Raw genomic sequence first — 20,793 nt, 5'->3', positions numbered from 1 at the left:
TTTCAGGCTTCATTAGAAATGGAAGTGAAAAAACATCCACACTTATTGAACGAAAATGGTCTCAAGTATTGGAAAAGCAACATCAAAGTTCTCAGGGAATCTTTCAAATACATCTCATCTTGCTGCTCTCCCATACAGCTTGTGCCCGTTACCTTGTCAGAAACAAGACTGGATCGTTTGAACTTTTGCAAGAATAGCTGTTCCAAATATCTGAGATATGCAAGGTCAGATAGCTCAGGATTGGATGAAACAAGTATCAGATAAGCTTTAGAAAGGGTAAATGCAACTTGAAGATCTATTAGTAGAGATCTTTCCAGAAGATATAGATCAATAGCACTGGTGAGGATTGCATGCAGTATGATGCTGCATACGAATCTGGCCTGCTATTTTCAAAAAAGGAGAAATGAAACTAAACTTAGAGCTGTGGCAGAACAGTCAGGGGAATTACGGATCCGGTATTTTATGAGAAGAGGGTGAAGAAGGCCATTGAAGTGAAGACTGAAACAGGATGCGATCTCTCTTTAGCAACAGACCAGAAGATACCTGACAGATCAAACATTTTTAAACAACCTGGCTGCTTAGCTGTGTTCAACTTATTTCCAGAAAGACCAGCATCTTCAGAGATCTGAGGCATCATCTCTGCTGCTGTCAAGTTGCAGGAAGCCCTCAAGTCCTGCTGGTGTCGCGGCTTTATGGGTTGAACTCCATATCCTTCTGATTCAATTCTGCTCTCAGGGTATTTTAGATTCTCTATCAAGTTCAGAATGTCACAACATGCAGAAATTTACAAATTCATTTAATAAAGTTTCATAATTAACTTTCTCTATCTGAGTCAAATGAAACCATTAAAAACTCAGCTATCTTGAGAACTACAGCTATTGTCTCACTAGGTAATTAATATTTCAGCTGGTGCCTATTGTTTACAGGTACAGAGCAAAGTGCCTTTCAAGCTTCTTTCAGTTATCTTCCACATTTCTGAAAAATTTCTTTTCCAGCTGGGTAATAGCTGTTTTTCCATTCAGGGCACGCTCCTATTTTGTGTTATTTCTGCAACTATTTGAAGAAATTGCTCAGAGCAAAAAAAAAAAATTAGAAGAAACCTACTTCATTTAGCATCTGAATTCTAGCACTGTTCAACATGAACTTCTGTAGAAAAAGATACTTAATTCTAAGTGGGTCATATGACTTTTTTGTAGATGCACCTGATGGGGCATCTGATCTAAACTGAGTCTCTGTAAAACTAACAGTGTGTATGTGGGAGAGTTCCTATTACTCAGCCTAAGCATCAGATTTCTAGTTTGACCATGCACTGTACTGTATTTATTCTTTATATGACTACTAAGCAGATTGTATACTTAATATTCCTCACAATAGTTAAGATTTTACCAATGTATCTCTAGTAGGAAGCTTTCTGAAGCCAGAAACTTGCTAATTAAGCAGAAATTAAGTAGAAATGCCAGTCAAAAGATTTTAAGATGCAAGTAGAGAGGACGTGACATCAGCTCTTACAGCTGAAGGCGCAATCATAAAGAACGAGAAAGCAAAATCTTTGGAGAAAATTAAGGTGTAGAAGATCACCCTATGCAGTAATTTTGTGGCTCTTTATTCTATGTTCTCCCCTTCTCCCTGGGGAAATGAGGAAGAGGTTGTAGTGTCTAAAAGAAAACAGAAGCATGACAGATTCCATCTGAGCCTGAGAAGAGATGATATTCTGACTTGTGAGGAAAAGGAGTACGGGCAGCTGAAATTCTGAAATATTCTGTAACCATGATGGGCCAAGGGCTACAGCAAAATAAGTTCCAGGAGTGCATTTGCCCTTTTCACAGCTGTTATCACGCTGGAGAGTTGTCATTGTCTATGACCATCAGCTTCTACAAACAGCATTTCTCTTCCTCTACTGTTACCAATGGATGAAATCGACTCTGAAAGAAATTCTCATTATCAGTCCACTTGGACTTGAACTTTTTGTTACTAAATTTCAGCCTCTTCTCCTTGCTAACTTCTAAACTGCTATTTGGATTTTTTTTTTTCTTTTTTTTTTTTTCCTGCTGGATGCCAACACTGATAATCACCGTATGGGTCAGCTATCTGGCTTCTTTGCTACAACAGATTTTTCTGTTTCTTTTTTAAAAAGTCATTTCTCTAGTGATATCATTCTTGTTATGCTATTAAGCTTTATTGAGTTACACAGGAGTAACTTTCTACAGGTCTACTGTGTACTTGGCTCTTGGATGTCCACTGAAAGGATCTGTAAGTGGGTTTAAATACAATTTTTTTTTCTGATCTAAAAATCTTGTCATATTTTCTTTGTTAAGACCTGGGCTAATATGCATAGGTCAACGAGTTTGAAGTCAGTAGCTTCATTATATATGTGGCCAAACAACTTTGAACAAACATCCCCTGAAAATCGCGGCTGTAAATTATTTTAATATCATAAGAAAAACTTTTATAGGCAAAACACTACTTGGATTTCATTTAAACTAACATTTGAATGGGACTTTGCCCCATCAGCCAGTAGGTGGAGATGTAAGTCCAGCAATTACCGCAGAAAACAGCTATTTGGCAGTCCTTGATACAACTGAAGGTTTGTAAAATACAATTTAACCGAAGTTAGATTTCTTAATAAGTATTAGATGAGACAGATGAAATCTGTCTGCAGTTAAGGCCCGTCTATCAGCCTTCCTTGCCGCAGACATTCTTAGAGCCTATGGTCAGCTGTGCCTATGGAGCTTAGGAAACGCTCATATTCAACACACTATTAATGAAAGTAAAAAGGCAAAAAGTTAAATAGGTGTTCAAAAGACATATTTTCTAATACCGGACCACATGTTGTCAAGTATTTTAAAAAAGCTTCATCAGTATCCTGTTATACCACATTAAAAAAAAAAAAAAAAAGGCAGTATAAAAAAAATGTAGCCTCAGTCATCCCAATACCCACATTTTGACAAGTTTTGAGTCCTTTCATGCCTACAGAAATTATAAGCATGTTATTACCTTGCAGTGGATACATGAATGTTCTTAAAGTATTACCACTTCCATTGAGACAGTCACAATACTCTGTTTTGGTATTAAAATTTATGAATCTATTAAATTATCATTATAGGAACTAATACCAGAAATTGGTTGCAATAGCAAAAATATCTTGTGATTTACGAAAAACACAATCCTGTCTCTTAACATCACTCTGCTATAGAATAATAATATCCCTATTTAGCAGAAATGGAAATGCAAACAATTACAGTAATGTAAGATACAGTGTAAAAATTAAGGCAATATAGTTGGAGGTTTATAATAATTTATTTGTTTTGGTTATGCTGCTTGATTTAAGGTCAAATGAGAACACCCCTGAAATAACAGGGCCCATACGATTTAGCTACATCAACTAATTATATATATTGTAACTACAACTAACAAAGAACTATTCTTCTTCCCTGAATGCCCTTTGAACAAGTCAGGAACAAAGATTGTGCTTTGAACAGTTTTACTGTTTAAACTGTCATTCTGTCAAAAAGAATCACTACAAAATGGGCTAGGCATTAAAACCTACTGCAAAGCAGCAGGCTGGGGACTGGAAACATTTCCTGTGGGCTGAGAACTTTGGACGTTTGCTCTCCTTCAGTGCCTTCTGGGAGTCTCTTCAAAACCACTACCCCGAGATCCCCAGACAGTGGTCTGAAAATACTGCTCCAAACTACTTTCTACCCCTGCTGTTTACCTTTTCCTCAGGTACTCTGAGAGCTCCTTTGCACGTTCACAATGCTTTGAAAGGGAAAAAATGTTACTGTTCTCTGGCTGTGCTCCTGGCTTATCACTATCTCGTCCACTCCTAATTCACTGCATGTCCACAGGTCATTTGTACTTATGGGAAAACAGAGTGGTTATTAGCCCGAGCACAAAAAAGCCAGGGAAGTTCTGCAGAATCAGCTAAACTTTCTGCTGGAGAATCAGGAGAGTGGAGGGAGCGGGGTCTCCTCTCTCCTTGCAGGCACCTCATTCTCTGTAGGGGGCAAAAGGACTTGTGTAATTTCATGCCTACAGTGCCTCTCCCGCACTGAAAATAACACTGACACACCAACTTAACCACAGAAAACATCCGAGGGGTTGATTTTCCAAATAATTCACTTGAAGAGACAGTTACATGCTGTCTTCCCACAAAGAAAATACGTATTTTTAGAAATTAGCAAAGCTGATATATGAATCCTGTTCCCTAATAAAGGAGACTGTCTTGGCAGTTTATGGAATAAAAAATGTCAACTGTTTTGAGCCTCATTTGTTCCTGGTCTCTCAAAAGATATGCATAGCATTTTAAAAATACACTAACACAGCAAAATTAGGAGTGTTTATCCTAATTTTCACCCCACTGGTTGCTGGAGGCATTTGCCTTTGCCTCTTGACAAAGTTTGTCTTCCAGCTAGAATAATGATATTTTGGTCGCTTACATGAAAAGAAAATAGATGCTAGCGTGGCAGGGGATAATTTAGAATGTGATCTTGCATGTCTTATTTCTAAGATCCTCATCATGTCAATACCTATACTGAACTCTCCTAATATTTTAAACAACATCTGTATTAACTCTCACTCAAGTCTCAGATAAAAGATCCAATTCATAGGTAACTGCCAGGGTTAACGGCTACAGAAATATAGAAGAGACATAATGACTGTCAGAGAGATGCAAAAACTACTGATAGCCAGTACTAAAAAGCAATCACCTATAACCCAACATCAAAATGGAAATTGTCTTGAGAGAGCATCTGCAAACATCGTCCTGCATCTGATTCAGTTCAGTGTTGCGTTAAAAACCTGCGTGGTGCAACTCAGCAACCCTGCTCCATGGAGCTTTAAATAGGGCTTTGTGCATAACTGTATCAGTTTGGAACATGTGCCCATGAGGTCCTAGATCTTGGTCTCAGGTTTGGAAAGGGACCTGAAGAGCCAGATACCATTGTACTGTAAATCTGATGCCATTTAGAGCATGTGGAGGAAGTCTTGTGTACCATTTTAGGAAAATTTGCTTGGCAGGAAGCAAGGCTTCCAAATCTGACAAATTTTCCAGGGCCACAGAAGTGGTACATGCTGCATTTTGGCTAAGAAAATAGAGGAACCACTGGATGTATTGTTGGAAAGCCAGAGACTTCGCCTATCTTGATTTCTGGCATGGACCAAACAAACATTCTTACAATCAGGATTTAGAACAGAGTTTGCCATTTGCATGAACCTCAAATAGAGCTCGAATAACACTGCAATAGGCTGTAAAAATTGAAGGGTTAATCAGAATTAAAAAAATCTTAGCAAATTGGAGAAGTGAAGTAAACCAAGGCAAAAAAGATAAAATTCAAAATGTTCAGTTACAAAGTATCACACTGATCTAGGGATAATGAAGACAGATCACCTTTTTGGACGTGGCACTTCAAATAGATATGAAGACAAATGCCTTGCCTTCAAACGTGTAAAACCTGAATTACAAGAGGAGGGTGATGAACACTTGGCTAGATACCAGTTCTGCAGAAAATGATGTGGAGGTTACACCACAGCACAAGCCTGGCATGAATCAACAACGTCAAGGAAATATAAACAGGAACATAGCCTCTGAGACAGGCAATGTCACCCGCCTGTTGTACTAGGCAATGATAAGGCTTTGACTGGTGCGGCATCTGCTCTCAGTATGGAAAAAGTCCAGAGGAGAGCAAAAATAATCATCAGAGATCTAGAAAACAAGACTTATTAAGAGAGATTGAAAAAAATAAGATAATTTACTTGAAAATGAACAATGAACTGATCTGACATGAGTCCTCAAGTATTTAAAAGGTCTTTTCCCAGTGTACAGTGTACATGACAAAATATAAAGGGGTTAAAGCTGTGGCAAGAAAGCTTCTGATTAGATATTATGAGAATAGTACTGAAACACTAGCTATATATAAATTTCTTCCCAGCCCCTTTTTTTCATGCTTCCAGCACACATTGCATTGGCAGCTTAATTTCTTCAGAGTGGAAGTCAGAAAAATCTCTTCACCTCAGGGCTAAGAGTGTCCTATGCCAAGACAGCTGGACAGTCAGAATTATTCTACCTATACAAAAAATCAGAAGATGTATATCGGCAGGTGACGAAGCTTCTATGCCATGCTTAGCTGATCACTGCCTCTGGAAAAAGAACCATGGGCACTGGAGGGGAAAGGAAGGAAAGCATCGCGATACTGTGGAGTATCTGGCAGACCCTGTAAAGTAAGGGGGAAATGACAGACACACATACCCCCCAACCCTAACGGCTCATACTGGACAGACGCTGAAGAGTATTAGTAAACTTGAGCCAACGAGCATGTATAGAACTTGCATCAATGTACAGATTTGGAAGCTGTTTAGCACACTGAGGGGTCTGACAAAGTTAGTCATGGGTTTTAGTCTTTGTTCTCTCTTCTGTTGGAAGCAACTGTAGCATAGATAGGTGCTTTAGATAGCAATGGGTCATTCTTTAAAAACCCACAACAGCAAACATACATAAATGGAAGTGGATGCAGATGTTAATCCCAACTTTATGCTGGTAAACAATATAAAATTAAGAGAAGGGTGTTGGTTTTCTGTTTCTTAGTACCAACAGATGTCACCAAATTCTGCATGAAAGTTCTAGAGAAAATAGCTTGAAAATATAAAATTAAAAATAGAAATAATTATTTTAAAATTGTGATTTCTTTTTTCATGGAAAATTGTTCAGGCATGATTTTATAATTTTGAAAGCCAAGTTATCTGTATCACTAGCATGTTGATAGCATTAAATAGCTCACCTGTAATCACTGAGCAACATCTCTGTCTTCTTCTTGGCCACCATCCCAGTCTTTTTTATGTAAAGAAATATTAAATTCATGTCCAGAAACTACGTAGTTTTCTAATTACTGGTAGTTTTGGTGACCCACTCTACGAATCTGACCCAGCATATGGGCATGTAGACTGTCAAGCTCTAAAGTTAATACTTGTGTGAAGTAGCAGGCTAACAGCTCTAGAAACATTACATTCAAGATGTTTACATTTCTATGCTAACCACGAAGCTTCAAAGGTGAAAGAAAATTAGAAATAAGAGTTTCCACAGAAGCAGAAAAAGTATAGCTACTTTGGCACTGCAGCATCAAGGCATTATGACCAAAATTTGTTCCCTTTTGTCTTGGGAGGCATGAGCCACTAGCAACACTCAAGTGAAAAGTTGTGTATCAAACCTGAATCTACCCAATTCAACTACTAGGTAGGACTCAACTAATTGTGTGAGTGATTCTTGTGAGGTTATAAAAATTATACCAGCAGCAGCTTTTTATCTTTGATTTTTTTTTTTTTTTTTTAAAATTCTGACATGTTACACTCTCTGTAGAATTATCTCTTCTGACTTGACATTCAGAGAAAATGTACTGGTTGTACAGAACCTCTATGCTGAAATCCAGCCAAAGGCAGGAGAAAATGATTGAATATTCATATCTTCACTCATAAATGGCGTGTTAGTGTCAGCATTTTTCATTGAAAAAATTCCGAGATTTTCATGGTGCCACAGGTGGATGGCAGTTTGTAAAAACTATTGTTATCTCCACTATTGTTATCTTCACTAACAGTCTTCTACAGACCATAGCTTGTCAAAACAATAAATCAAGACCTTAAATTACACCAACTCACACTGGTTGGAGACTGCTTCTCTGTGGAATAATGCCTTTGCATCAAACATTCCTGTAGCACAGTTCAAAACAGTAGATTATACTCAGGCTTTAAAAAAATAGACAATTGTTTCTGGTTGTGAGAGGTTTTATGAATATGTTTATAGGCAGAAATAAGCCATAAAAGACACAGACTATAAAGCACCGGGAGCTATAGAACAGAAATCACTGTCCAAAGCACTTTCTAAACTTCAGAAAATGATCATAAAATTGTAAAAGTACTTGTCAGATATGAAATGCAGTCTTAGCAAAGACTTTCTTTGCACCAACATGTTGTTAAAAGTATGTATAAATACTGAAAGTAAGGAGCTGCAGAAAAAGAGTATTTCTGAGAGTATGTCATATTCAAATAAAAGAGCATGCTGACAACAGCTTGCATAATAACAATATGATTTTACATATGCAAATCAACAGAAGGTGCCAGGTAATCTTCCAATCGAACACACAGCTGGCCACATTAAGGTCACATATTACATCCAAGGTTGAGAGTCTGTGATGCAAGGGAAGAGAAAAATGTACTGATCACCTAATTTCATCCCTTGAGTACATCCAAAATTTTACCAAAAAGTACATTCATAAACCATAAACGGCCCCTACTACTGTGAGACCTCAATCCTGTAACCTTTGCCAGACTCATACCCAAATAGCCTTGCGATGATGGGATGACTCTATTCCTATTTTATAAATGGGAAACTGAGTACAAGAACTAAAATGTCTTGCCAGAGGTTACAAAGTTGCTTCTACTTCCTCGGCTAGTCCAGTATTTGCCAAACTATTGTTCTGGTCCTCTGCTAGAATTATGTGATTTTCCAGCTTCATCTCCCTTCAGGGAGGTCTGGAGATGACAGCCCTACATCAGAAGGCAAACAGGCTGTCATAGAAAGGAGCCCTTGGAGAGCAAGGAGCGGTCATATACGAAAAAACAACTAACTTTCCCACAGAGGTGCTAGAAGTCTTGGCATCCAGTAAGTAGCACAATGCTTCTTTGTGTTAGGATTTCCATCTTTAGTTGCAATTCAATAACAATGCTGTTAGGTCTCACCTGCACCTTTCCCTCCCTCCTGTATCATAAAGTTACACCACCATAAAACTGCTCCGAGGAGCTGTGCAGCCCCTTCCTACCCTAATTGATCTGTCCTACATTAATCCTCTCAGTTTGTGGTTTTTCCAAATAGTCTTTTGAGTTGAATTGTTGATGTTTTCTTGTCTCATTAAAAATATGTTGCTGCTGGCATGAATGGACATTGATGCCCATTTTCAGATTGAGCATGTGATGACATGAATTGATGTAGCGTAAGTGCTGCCAGGAAATAAAGAGCAGTCATCCCCAGCAGGCTTGAGCATATCAAACCTCTGCTTTAAACTTCCACAGAGCTTTTAGCCCAGACAGGCTATTAAATCATATAAACTGACATGCTGTATATATCACAGTCCATTATAGTAACAATGTTATCCTATTAGTTTAAGTGGCAATCGCTTGGGTTAGGCAAACTCCTCCAGAGACTAGAGTACTTGCACCACAGGAAGAAACAGCCACACAAGAGCATGCTCTTATGTCCCAAACCCATATATCCTATAAGGGCATGCTCCCAAACCTCTACCACAACAGAGAAACAAACCATCTGGAGACAATAAGCCAAGGTGATCCTTGCCACAAAGGAGGTAAATATCTCTGCTCCTCCCTGCTTATAGACTAGAAGAAAATTTCCCAAGTCATCTCAAATTCTGCTGAATGATCATTGACCCTGGGATCAAGACAGTGAGCATCATCATGACATGATGATGATTTCACGACTGACTGACAATTTCCCACAATACATCAGAACACCAATTTGCTCTGCATGATTTACACAACCCTGAATGCATCAGCAGAAAACAGGATGAAGTCCTCTTCAGAACATATTGGGGTAGTTGTACATGAATCTCAAGAGAAAAATCACTACAGCCAACTGTGACGAGCCGCAAGTGTGACAGACAGGTTGAATGCAATATAAAACTTCTGTTGTTTCCGTGGCATATGAAAAAGGGAAATCAACAAGGAGTTCACAGATTTAGTCTCTGGATGGGAAGGCAACATTATTAGGGGAGAAGTCCAATTTCCATGCCTCTATGGATTCAATGTATCCTGAAAAACAGCAACACAGATCTTTCAGAAAAATAGCTAATCTTAAAGGCTACATGAGATCCATTTATGGAATAGTTGTTAAACCTTCCTAAACACTACAATGAGCATAGAGCAATAGCCAGTATTTCACGTAGGAACTTTGATTGAAAATACATTTTATATGGCTATAGTTTGGTTCAGTGAAACCTATGGGAAACTTGGCGTGGCCAGTGACAAACTACATATGAACCAAAATCATAAATTTTGCAGATGAATGCAGCATGATCCAAATGCAGTTATGAATGTCGTGAGACTCCCAGGCTGGTGCTAGTACATCATCTGTACCTGAATCTGACACTGGGCAGGCTGGAAGCTTCTGAGAGTGTTATACAGCCCTAAAGTCATAAACATCAAGTCAAATCTTGGTGTAAAGCTACTCGTCGTGAACAACTGCAGAGGGCATGAGAATGGGTGTGGGTGTACATCAGGAAAAGCTGAGATCTGGAATGAAGCTCCAAGCTCTGTTACAGAGAAGAGTGGAGATGCTGCCTGAGTGGCACTGCAAGTGTATGAACAATAAAACATGCCCATGCTCACACTGCAAATGGATGATAATGTCTACGTTCTTCACAAGAGGGATTCTGAACTGAAAGACTGCGTCCAGATAGATGTTGTCCAACAGAAGAGTGCCTGTTAAACACTGACCATAGTGGAGTACAGTTAAAAAAAAAAAAAAAAAAAAAGTGGGGAAAAATTAATTCCAGATACACTAGCTCAGCTGGCATTGGAGCTCACTAAAATCCTACCTGACAACACTTCAGTTTGTTGTGTCAATGTCTGCTGCAGCAGTATTTTGATGATATGCAGATGGAAAGCAAATGTATCATTTGGATAATACAATGACTGCTCTTAGGTCTTCTGTAGTTTGATCTGGTTTTATGTACATTATTTCTTAGGCTGATGTGACCTTTTCTGCTTAACACACATACTGAGCTGGCATTTTAAGTGCGGGGAAAAACTCATCAGCGCAATTTTTGAATCACGTACCCATTATTTGCTGGTGTTTTACTAAAAACACTGGCAATTTTCCAGTTCATTAGGGATCAGCTCAGATCTGATGCTGCTGGCAAGAAATAAAGCTATTAGGATACCAATAGTAAAATATTTAACCCAAATAAAAAAACCCAAAACAAAAACAACCTCTACTGCTTACAAAATAGTAACATAATAACTATGGTGCTGGCTGAAGCCATTTCTAGTTTTAGTATATATGCACCTAAAGGAAAACTGTTCTGTTGCTTTAATTCTATAGAAGCTGTCTTGGTCAATTAAGTTACTGATATCTAAAATGGTTTGTAACATTTACCGTACTTGTTGTAAGCAAGGTATTAAAAAGCTCGAGGTGTCAGCAGAGAAGGCCCTAAGAGAAAAGCAGTACTGACTTTGAATTGGAAAATAATTCCTCTCCTAAGCAAAATTCATACTGATTATGTAAAACAGTTCTATACCCTCCCCATTCTAGGCAGAGGGTACTTTTGAGCAAAGATATTGTCCTAGCTCAGCCAACTTCAATCCTGCTGCCATGTGTGGGGACGGACGTGGTGGTTCCATGTACAATGCTGCTTTTCCACCTGCATCGTTCTGATGCAAATCCTGTGATGAGGAAAACAAAGGAAGGCTTTCGCTGATTTGTGTAAGAACTGGGAAGCCTCTCCACCTTTATGGGGAGATGACTACTCAGATTACAAGAGATTTATAGGTTGCATTACCCTATTGTTGTTCCTTGCAAAGCCATTTATCCATGCGTCTCATGAATGCGGGCAGGACAAGGTGGGTGTCAACTGCTGCCACGCTGACTGTAACAACAGTTCATGCAAAACTGCCACATCTGTTCTGTACTGCACAAAGCCTCATCTGTTCTAGAAAGTTTCCTACGAGTATCTCCTCTTCAGGCCTCTCTTGTCTTTGAGAGATGCATAATACAAACTGCAAATGTGTGAAATAGTTGATAAGCAACCCTGTAGCTACACTGGCGACACACGTTTTACTTATACACAAATTTTGAATGCTGAACCAAATTATATGATGGGCTAGGTGACTTTCAGTAAGTGGCAAGAAATTGCAATTGCTCAGAGGACCAGGAAGACTTGTGGAAGAGCAATGGAGGCTCTAGCAACTCCAGAGTGTTATGTGATTGCACTAGCTGCATCTATGTTGTGGAGTAGTCACACTGAGCAGCTGATGGGAAGTACTTCATCAGCACTTACACCAATGCAAGATGAAGGCTGATGGGCCTAGATGGAGATAAGTAAAAAGCAACAAGTAGAATAATGAAAAGAAGCCCACCAAATGCTGCAATTACCTACTTCTCCCTGTACAGAGCTGGTCATTCCCAGGATATAAGGGTCAATTTCTGCATGAATCAGATCCATTACATCAAAATAGTGCAGTCTGGGACAGAGACATAGGTTTTCTGTTGCTATTGTTTCCAGGTTTTGCTTTGGGGAAGGGAAAATGCTGGGTTTTTAAACTGTCAAAACCTGCAGCGTGGAGTTTCAGCCAGGGCTACTGACAGCATCAGAGCCAGTCCTGCTGCCAGCCCTGCTGCCAGCCCTGCTGGGATGCATGCTGTGTGAGAGACCTGGGGACCATGTCTGTCTGTCTGTCCTCTCTCTGCTGATGCAGATTAATCCCAGCTGATCCTTACATGAGAATAAGGGAAGGGAAGGGAAAAGGAAAAGGAAAAGGAAAAGGAAAAGGAAAAGGAAAAAAAAGAAAAAAGGATCTACCTTTGGGAAGAGAAGAAGATCATTCCTGTGAATGAGCTGATCTATACAATACTGGGATCAGAGGCTGGCTTATCAAAAATTATTTACAAATCAGCTTGACACTGTTCAGGTTTGGCAGCCTCGTGTTTAAGTTACAGCAATACATATACAGTAGCAATATCACTAGTCATAAACAAAGCATCTGCTGGCAGAATGTGGACTCAGCTATTGATGCATGTATTGCATCAATCCCCAGCAAAGAAAACATTAAACTAAAGTCTGTTCAGGAAGTGCTCTGTGGAATAAACAGAATAACTGCAGTCACATTCACTCCTTGTCCAATGCCAATTCCTTCTCTTAACTACAAGTATATGCCTGTTTCTTTTATGCACAACCACCAGGCCAGGAAAGATTGGGAAGATTTGTGTTTCCAGGCACAGCTTTTGAATTCTGCAACTTGTTGCCCTGATCTTTTTCCTAATTTTGGGGTTTTATAAACCTGTATAGAAGCTGTTTGCGTCTACTACCTTTCATTAGTACGAGGTGGTCTACATGGGAATTTCTGGGCTTGGATTCTTCTGCTACAGGTACCTTCTTTGCTTGTTCTGATTCATGTTCCCACTCTCCCCTTTATTGCTACTTACTCAAAGGGGTCGCTGGGATCAGCTCTCTGGAGCTCTGGAGGAATCGGTATTCTTTTGTAGTACATTTCCCAGTCAAAAGCTCCTCGCATGGCATCCCCCGCCTGTGCCTCGTAGCCAAAGTGATTGTGGTCAATGACATCGATCATAGGACACACGATGGTTTTGTGGTTTAGTGCAATCTGGTCTGAAAAATGAAAGTAGAAAATAGGAAACGGCATGTCTAGTCAAGCCATCTATCATATTACTGCAAAGCGAATCCCACAGGTTTTCTGATGTTTGAAGATTGCTTGCTTTGTTCCCTATGGCACCCAAATAATTTCATTTTTCAAATCTGTATCAAACCTTTATCTAAAGTGGACTTAATGCAGTTGGGCAATGATTAGAAGCATTTACAGTTCTTTAAAGGGAGGCCTATCCCTGTGAGACCCACAGGAGTCCAGTCATCTATATCTCTGTCACTTTGCTACTCTGAGCTGTCCCTAATCTGTCAGCTACGGAACAAGCCAGCAAGCAAAATGTAAAAATACTCCTTCAGCTGTGGGGAGTGTGTATGGCAAGCTCCTGCGAGAGAGATTCGCGTTCCCAAATGTGAATCTCAGCCCTTGCAACCATTCAGCCACTGTTCCTGTGGCTCTAGTGTGCATCAGCTTTGAGATCAAATGCTACAAATTAAAGGCAAACCCCGACACGAGGAACAAAACAGGGCTTGTGTCCTTTTTTGTACCAATCTTTGAGATATAAAGAAGGCCCCACAGTATTATTCTTACCTGTTTTCTAAAGAAATGAGGTTTTTGTTTGTTTGGTTGGTTTTTTTTAATTAGAACTGTGAGGCTAAATCAAATTCCTATCTCTAGTATAAGAGCAGGGTGAGCCTGAGTCTTCTTTGGTGAATCCTATTGCTTAATCCTGTATAGCTCCTCAGAAAAGAAAGAAAAGTAAAGAAGATATTCCAGTTGCAAGAATTAGGCAGAAGATCAATGGTTTGAAATGAGGAAGTAGAGAGAAAATTTGTAGCTGCGTTGGCATGAAAGGATAGCAGAAAAACTATCTATGAACCCTTGAAAAAACAAAATCTCAAAATTCCAAGCATAATAAAGCTTTTTCTCCAAATGGCACCCTAGTTTCTTTACAAAATGTAATACATTGTAGGGCCTATGTGGAAAACTTGCTTTTGTTTTTAAGGATTAGATTTAATTGGTGCTTGACAATACCCTAAAAAACATCAGAGGGCTGAGAGTAGAACGAACACTTAGATAGGAAGGCAGGTAATACTGGTGTAATGATTAATAATACAGATTCTGCTTCCTTGCTTCTGAAGGATTGAAATTAAGAAAAAAGATTATGTTAGCAAAACATCCATAGTTTTCATATTTATCCTTAGTTGTTGTTTACAGACTATTCAAATGGGGGAACAACGCTGACTGCTAGTAAGAAATTACTGTGCCTGGAAGTTCAGCAGGTTTTTACATCCTTATCCTTTAATAGTGAAATAAATTTAAAGCACAGGCTCTCACAAAATTCTAGGAAACTCATCTCAGACATAATAGCTGCATTACTGTTGCTATTGCCAAATATAATTACGTTCACTGGTATACTGTGTAGTGTTATCTGTAATCATTATGTAAAGTCATTTTTACATAATCTCTTTCCTGTGATGGTCCTGCTAATAGTTATAGGGCTTATAATAATCTGTCTCTGATCCCCCTCCTTCTAAATTGATTGGAGGAGAGAAACTAAATGGGATTGATTTGGCTGGAACAGGTCAAAGGTAGACTCATAATAAGTTAGCATCCTTCTCTTCATCTTTAAAAGCCACTGCCTTTAAATAGACTGAAGGATTGGATATCTCCAAGTCCCATGCAGAGATAGCCAGGGAGAAAATTATTTAAGCAATGCTCAAACTCAATCCCGATCTTCCTTCCTACAACTCTGCAAGATTCTCAGTTCTCCTGGAGAAGATGGCTGCTCATGGCTTCGACAGGCGTATGCTTCGCTGGGTAAAAAACTGACTGGATGGCCAGGTCCAAAGAGTTGTGGTGAATGGAGTCAAATTCAGTTGGCGGCCAGTCACGAGTGGTGTTCCCCAGGGCTCAGTGGTGGGGCCGGTCCTGTTCAACATCTTCATTGATGATCTGGATGAGGGGATGGAGTGCACCCTCACTAAGTTTGCAGATGACACCAAGTTGGGTGGAAGTGTCGATCTGCTGGAGGGTAGGAGGGCCCTACAGAGGGACCTGGACAGGCTGGATCGATCGGCCAAGGCCACTTGTATGAGATTCAAAAAGGCTCAGTGCCGGGTCCTGCACTTGGGTCACAACAACCCCGTGCAACACTGCAGGCTGGGGGAAGAGTGGCTGGAAAGCTGTCCGGTGGAAAAGGACCTAGGAGTGCTGGCTGACAGCCGGCTGAATATGAGCCAGCAGTGTGCCCAGGTGGCCACGAAGGCCAATGGCACCCTGGCTTGTATCAGGAATAGTGTGACCAGCAGGACCAGGGAGGTGATCGTCCCCCTGTACTCAGCACTGGTGAGGCCACACCTTGAATACTGTGTTCAATTTTGGGCCCCTCACTACAAGAAGGACATTGAGGTGCTGGAGTGTGTCCAAAGAAGGGCAAGGAGGCTGGTGAAGGGTCCAGAGCACAAGTCTTATGAGGAGCGGCTGAGGGAACTGGGGTTGTTTAGCCTGAAGAAAAGGAGGCTGAGGGGAGACCTTATTGCTCTCTACAACTACCTGGAAGGAGGTTGTAGTGAGGTGGGGGTCGGTCTCTTCTCCCAAGTAACAAGTGATAGGACAAGAGGAAACGGCCTCAGGCTGCACCAGGGGAGGTTTAGGTTGGATATTAGGAGAAACTTCTTCACCGAAAGGGCAGTCAGGCATTGGACCAGGCTGCCCAGGGAAGTGGTTGAGTCCCCATCCCTGGAGGTATTTAAAAGAAGGGTAGACGTGGTGCTTGAGGACATGGTTTAGTGGTGGACTTGGCAGTGATAGGTTAATGGTTGGACTCGATGATCTTAAGGGTCTTTTCCAACCTAAACAATTCTATGATTCTAAGATTTTTGCAAATAAGACGATGCTTACCTGCCTGTTCTTGTGTGTATCTGCAGAACTTACTTCTCAGCCCTAAAAGTATTTCAGAGATGATGAGGAATCACAGGAAGATCTTGACTTTTGAAGAAACCAGGGTGTTTGTATTTGTGCACACCAAAAGGCAGAGTAATCAAACTTGCAGCTTCAATGTTTCTCTTAGTATGCCTAAAATAATAAATTTTGCATATATACTTCTTAGGCTCAAATGTGGCTCCAATACGAGTTTAGGAAACAGAAAAAAGGGCTGTAGGGCTAGCTTACAGTTCACAAGAGTGTTAGTATCCTAGCTTTACAGATGTGAACATGCTGCTGCCTTTGCCAGCCACTGCTCTTTATCCCACCTGCTCCTAACACAAGGGTCTGAAAGTCGCAGCTGAAATGCTTTACAGTTTCTTTTTATTGCCTTTACTCATCATCCTCTCACAAATTCTTACTGGTCTGAAAATTTCCATGCATTATTTCAATGCACATACACTGCAGACAAAGGGAAAAGCAGACAGATAAGCATCATTGTACATGTAAAAATCTTGCAAGTTTGAGGGAAAGGATAGGATCAAGAGGGAACATTGCTCAGAGCTTTCTCCCTAGCAATTTTAAGCCATATATACATACATATTTGAATTCAGCACTGTTACTATCAAGCAGAGTGCGCACATGTAACAATAAACAGAAGTTTTCAATATTGGATAAGTCACTATCTCAAAAATGTAGGTTTTATCTTTACGAGAAAGATGCACCCCTTTAATTTCAAGTGCCTATTTCAAATTGACCTGGCTAAAGTAGTAATGCCACATTGCAAATACTCTTATTTTCCTGCTTAAATATGTGCTTACAGATGGTGACAACATTTGAGTGGGTCAGCAAATCATCTCTTGTTATCTGAGTTGTCATAAGTATTTGTACTCTCAATCTCTCCACTGGCAAGTAACGCATTATATAAATGTTGTGGAGAGGGACAGCTATAGCTAGCAGGTGTCTTGATAACTTGCTAAGCATGATCTATTCATAATATAGTTTTAAGTCGTGGTCGGGAAAAAAAATCTGGTTTGACAAACCTAGTTCTGGTAGCCTATGGCACTACTGAGCTATTGTCCACCTCCCCTCTTATTGCTCCCACAGCAACATCAGCAGAAGGAAAGATGGGCCCGCATCTTTCAGCCAGTTTGCCACTCAGTTTCTTACCTGCAATAACTGTGACTTCACACTACACTAGACTCTCAACTACAGCATCTGGAGCCCAAGTCACATCTTTCCTTCTGCTGACTTTATGCTACTGAGGAGTGATAACAAACAGCTGTGTTTGCCAACATTTCTACATGACTACAGCTGCCTGCTCAGTGAACATCAGGGAAAACTCTCTGAGATCCGAGTGTGGCTTATCTCAGTTTAGAAACTCATTTAAGCTAAAGAAATAATCTAAATAAAGCTTAAAGAAAATAAAGGAAAGCCATTTTGCACCTGTTTTTAACGAAACAAAACAAAGGACTATAACTGAAAACAACTATGGCTCAGCTCCACAAAGCTATTTAGATACCTAACATGTATGGAAATAACTCAGTCTTCCTTTGGTCTAAAAAGTGATAGTCAATTCTGAAAATATAAGTTAGATGCCTAAATAACTCTGAGAACCATCTTTACATGATGGCTCTCAGTTCCTCCCCAACTCACAAGGCCTCATTTTGAAAAAAACAAAACAAAACAAAAAACCTGGTTTGGAACAGTGGAAACCACTGCCCCTCTCAACAAAGACTGGCAGTCTTCATTCCAGAGCAGGCCTGAACTGGGCTCTTGTTGAGGACTTTTCACTACATATAGCATATATAATCAGACCTAAAATAGGGCAGCTTCAAAGCAATAAATACCCAATATATCCTCTGTTTTGGTTTCCTTGAAGGACATTAAGTCAAATGCAGCGTTGAGTGAATCACAAGATAGATCGTCAGATAAATATTGCAAAAATATATTAACTTTACTATTATTAGTAGCTAGGTGTCATCTGATTTCAGTATATATAGTAAATATTTGCCACCTAATGTTTATGAGAAAGTACTTTCATCCCTTTTGGAAAACAGGACACCGGGCATCCTTAAATATACTAGCTTTGTATTCATTCTCTATTTGTCCTTCATGTAACGCTCTACTTTTTCTTTCAAAATAAAGCCTACTGATCCTGGGCTCCGGTGTTCCTCAAGATTAATTTCTAGATCCTCTGGCTGGTTAGCCAAGGGTATTTCTACTACATGTGGAACTAGAAAGATCTCACTCCACTTGAGAACTAAGAAGAACTGGGACTTGGTCCCTGATGAAGCTTCTCGCATCTTTCCAGTTTTCTGGCTTGAGGCTGAGGGGTACAATCATCAGTTCAATACCCAACTGCAACCTAACCACAATTATGAATCCTTTGTGACCATTCTATTTATTTTTCAGTTTTTACAGGCTGAAACCTAGCTAGATGCACCTTCATTTCAGACAAGTAAGGAAGAAAAGGAATTGGTTTTGCAGCTTGCAATTTTCCCGCATCTAAGTTAGCAAAATAGAAGAGTTACGTCTCATCTGCAGTAACAGCAAAAGATTTCAGATGACAAGAGTGCGAATCTTCTTGAGATTTTTTCATTAGTAGCAATGTATTATGCATGGCGGGGCAAAATCAGCAAGCAGAGGAAAGGTGGCTGTAGAATACGGCAGAGTGTTTAATGGCTACTTGTTAGGGCTGCTTGTGGAAGGCTTGTTGAAACTTGTATTTCCCTCTGCTCCTTTATGCCATTTGGGCTTTACATGAAGACACAGAGGTTATTTTTAAAAATGCTGATGTTGTGATTAAGGGCAAAGTGGTAACAAGGGGATGGACAGTATGTGTAATCTGATATGAAAGCTAGAAAGGATGTAAATTTGGAATTTTGTACATTATCTTGTGACTGATTAGAAGAAAAACTAGTTACTAGTATTTTTTTCGGTCTCAAGCAATAGTTCATTAGCAGAACAGCATTCTCTTCTTGGCTGCAAATACTTTATCAGTTTATTGTGTGGCCAAACCAGTCCTAGCAACAAAATTCAAGAAACAATAACCATTAATTAGTGAAACCCTATTCTGTCATGTACTTACAACATACTCTTTAAATTAATACAAACTTCTTTAGTAGTAAACTCAGAAATTTTCTTTGGTTTTGCTAGTGAAAAAGCACTCACTTTGCAAAGTGCATACACTTTGCATGTAGTCAGGTAGAAAAGGGGACATTTGTAGACAAGGGGACATTGTTTCCCGAAGTGAAATCCCAGACTACAACAGTTGATTCTTTCCATTCCTTTGACTAACGGGGCTTTGCCAGTTGCAGCTGGAATCCAGCAAAGCAGTCAATAGCAAATCATTCTTTCTGAGCTTCCTATTGTGAATGCAGTTGTTATTCAATAACTCTGAGGTCTTGGATACATTTACAGCAAAAGCTGTTTGAAAGGAATGTGGAGGGCTAGGAAGGAGTACAATACCTGCATAACAAAAGTCTTCAGGTGGATAGTAAGGCCATAGCATAATACTAGATTTAGCAGTGTATTTAGTGGTAGTAATAATAAAATAAATCATAACTCTAATAGGCCAAAGTGATACTTCAAAATTTTACAAGTTCTTTAGTCACAAGAACCATAAAATGGAGCTGCTCACATTTCTCTGAGTTCTCTCTCATACTGACTCCTCAGACACTGCAGCACAGCTCCAAACACTTTTACACAGTGTATGTCCTGCTTATTGTGGGACATGGTTTTGATTGCTTAAGCTATGCTGTATGCTCTAATTTTAATGGCTGATGAATGCTCATACACTTACTAAGCAAGGGAGGCAGCCAATTCACGTTGACTTCGCAATGGGAATCCAGAAATGTCAAGACTTCTCCTCTAGCCAGCGAGGCTCCTAGCAGTCTGGTCCGAATGAGCCCTTCTCGTTTCTTGGTACGTACAATCCTCACTTTGGCAAAACGGACCATGTATTCCTCCAGCTTCTCTTTTAAATGTTCTAGAAAGAAGGGCAAAAAAAGCGTCAGTGGTGCCAGGCCTGGAGGAGCCAACAGAAGGACAGGTTGGCATACAACCTGCAAGCAGCTTATCTACTTCCATCTCTTGTCACTCCAAGTCCTCCAAAATCTGCCACAAATCCTCTCCGAGACAGTTCTGAAAGTGCAAATGTTCTCTGTTTTATCACACAGAGGAAGACACTAACACTCTTCACTTTTTACTGCAGTTGCTACTGGCAACCTGCCATCCACGATATAGTCATGGCCAAAACAACTGCAGGATATTCATTCATCCTCTGGTTCCTGCAACCCAAGGCCAGATGAATGTTCTGGCATGTCATTTTGTAAACAGTGTCCTTTCCAAGTGGGTCTCCTCTATCAACCAATTATGAAGAACTATGTGTGGAAAGCAATTTTTGAAAAGTAACCGTTAAACTAGCATGATTAGATTGTTTTTGTAATGGGAAGGGAAACAGACATGAAGGAAGACCTTAGTAGTGGG

At 39.9% G+C, this 20,793-nt stretch overlaps 1 protein-coding gene across 1 annotated transcript in view; it reads right to left on the bottom strand.

Annotated features, from left to right (window-relative positions):
• GALNTL6 (polypeptide N-acetylgalactosaminyltransferase like 6) overlaps nt 1-20,793 on the bottom strand; it is a gene marked incomplete at both ends in the record, with an annotated part of 483,371 nt that overhangs the window by 67,317 nt on the left and 395,261 nt on the right. Inside the window, 2 exons of the mRNA XM_082315259.1 lie at nt 13,202-13,385; nt 20,108-20,293. Coding sequence (XP_082171385.1) covers nt 13,202-13,385; nt 20,108-20,293 — 370 coding nt within the window. The remainder of the gene's footprint in view (nt 1-13,201; nt 13,386-20,107; nt 20,294-20,793) is intronic.

Source organism: Platalea leucorodia (genome assembly GCF_965183815.1).
Source record: "Platalea leucorodia genome assembly, chromosome: 6".
NCBI lineage: Eukaryota > Metazoa > Chordata > Aves > Pelecaniformes > Threskiornithidae > Platalea > Platalea leucorodia.
Note: the sequence above shows the minus strand (reverse complement) of the source record. Positions and strands in the feature narration are given on the sequence as shown.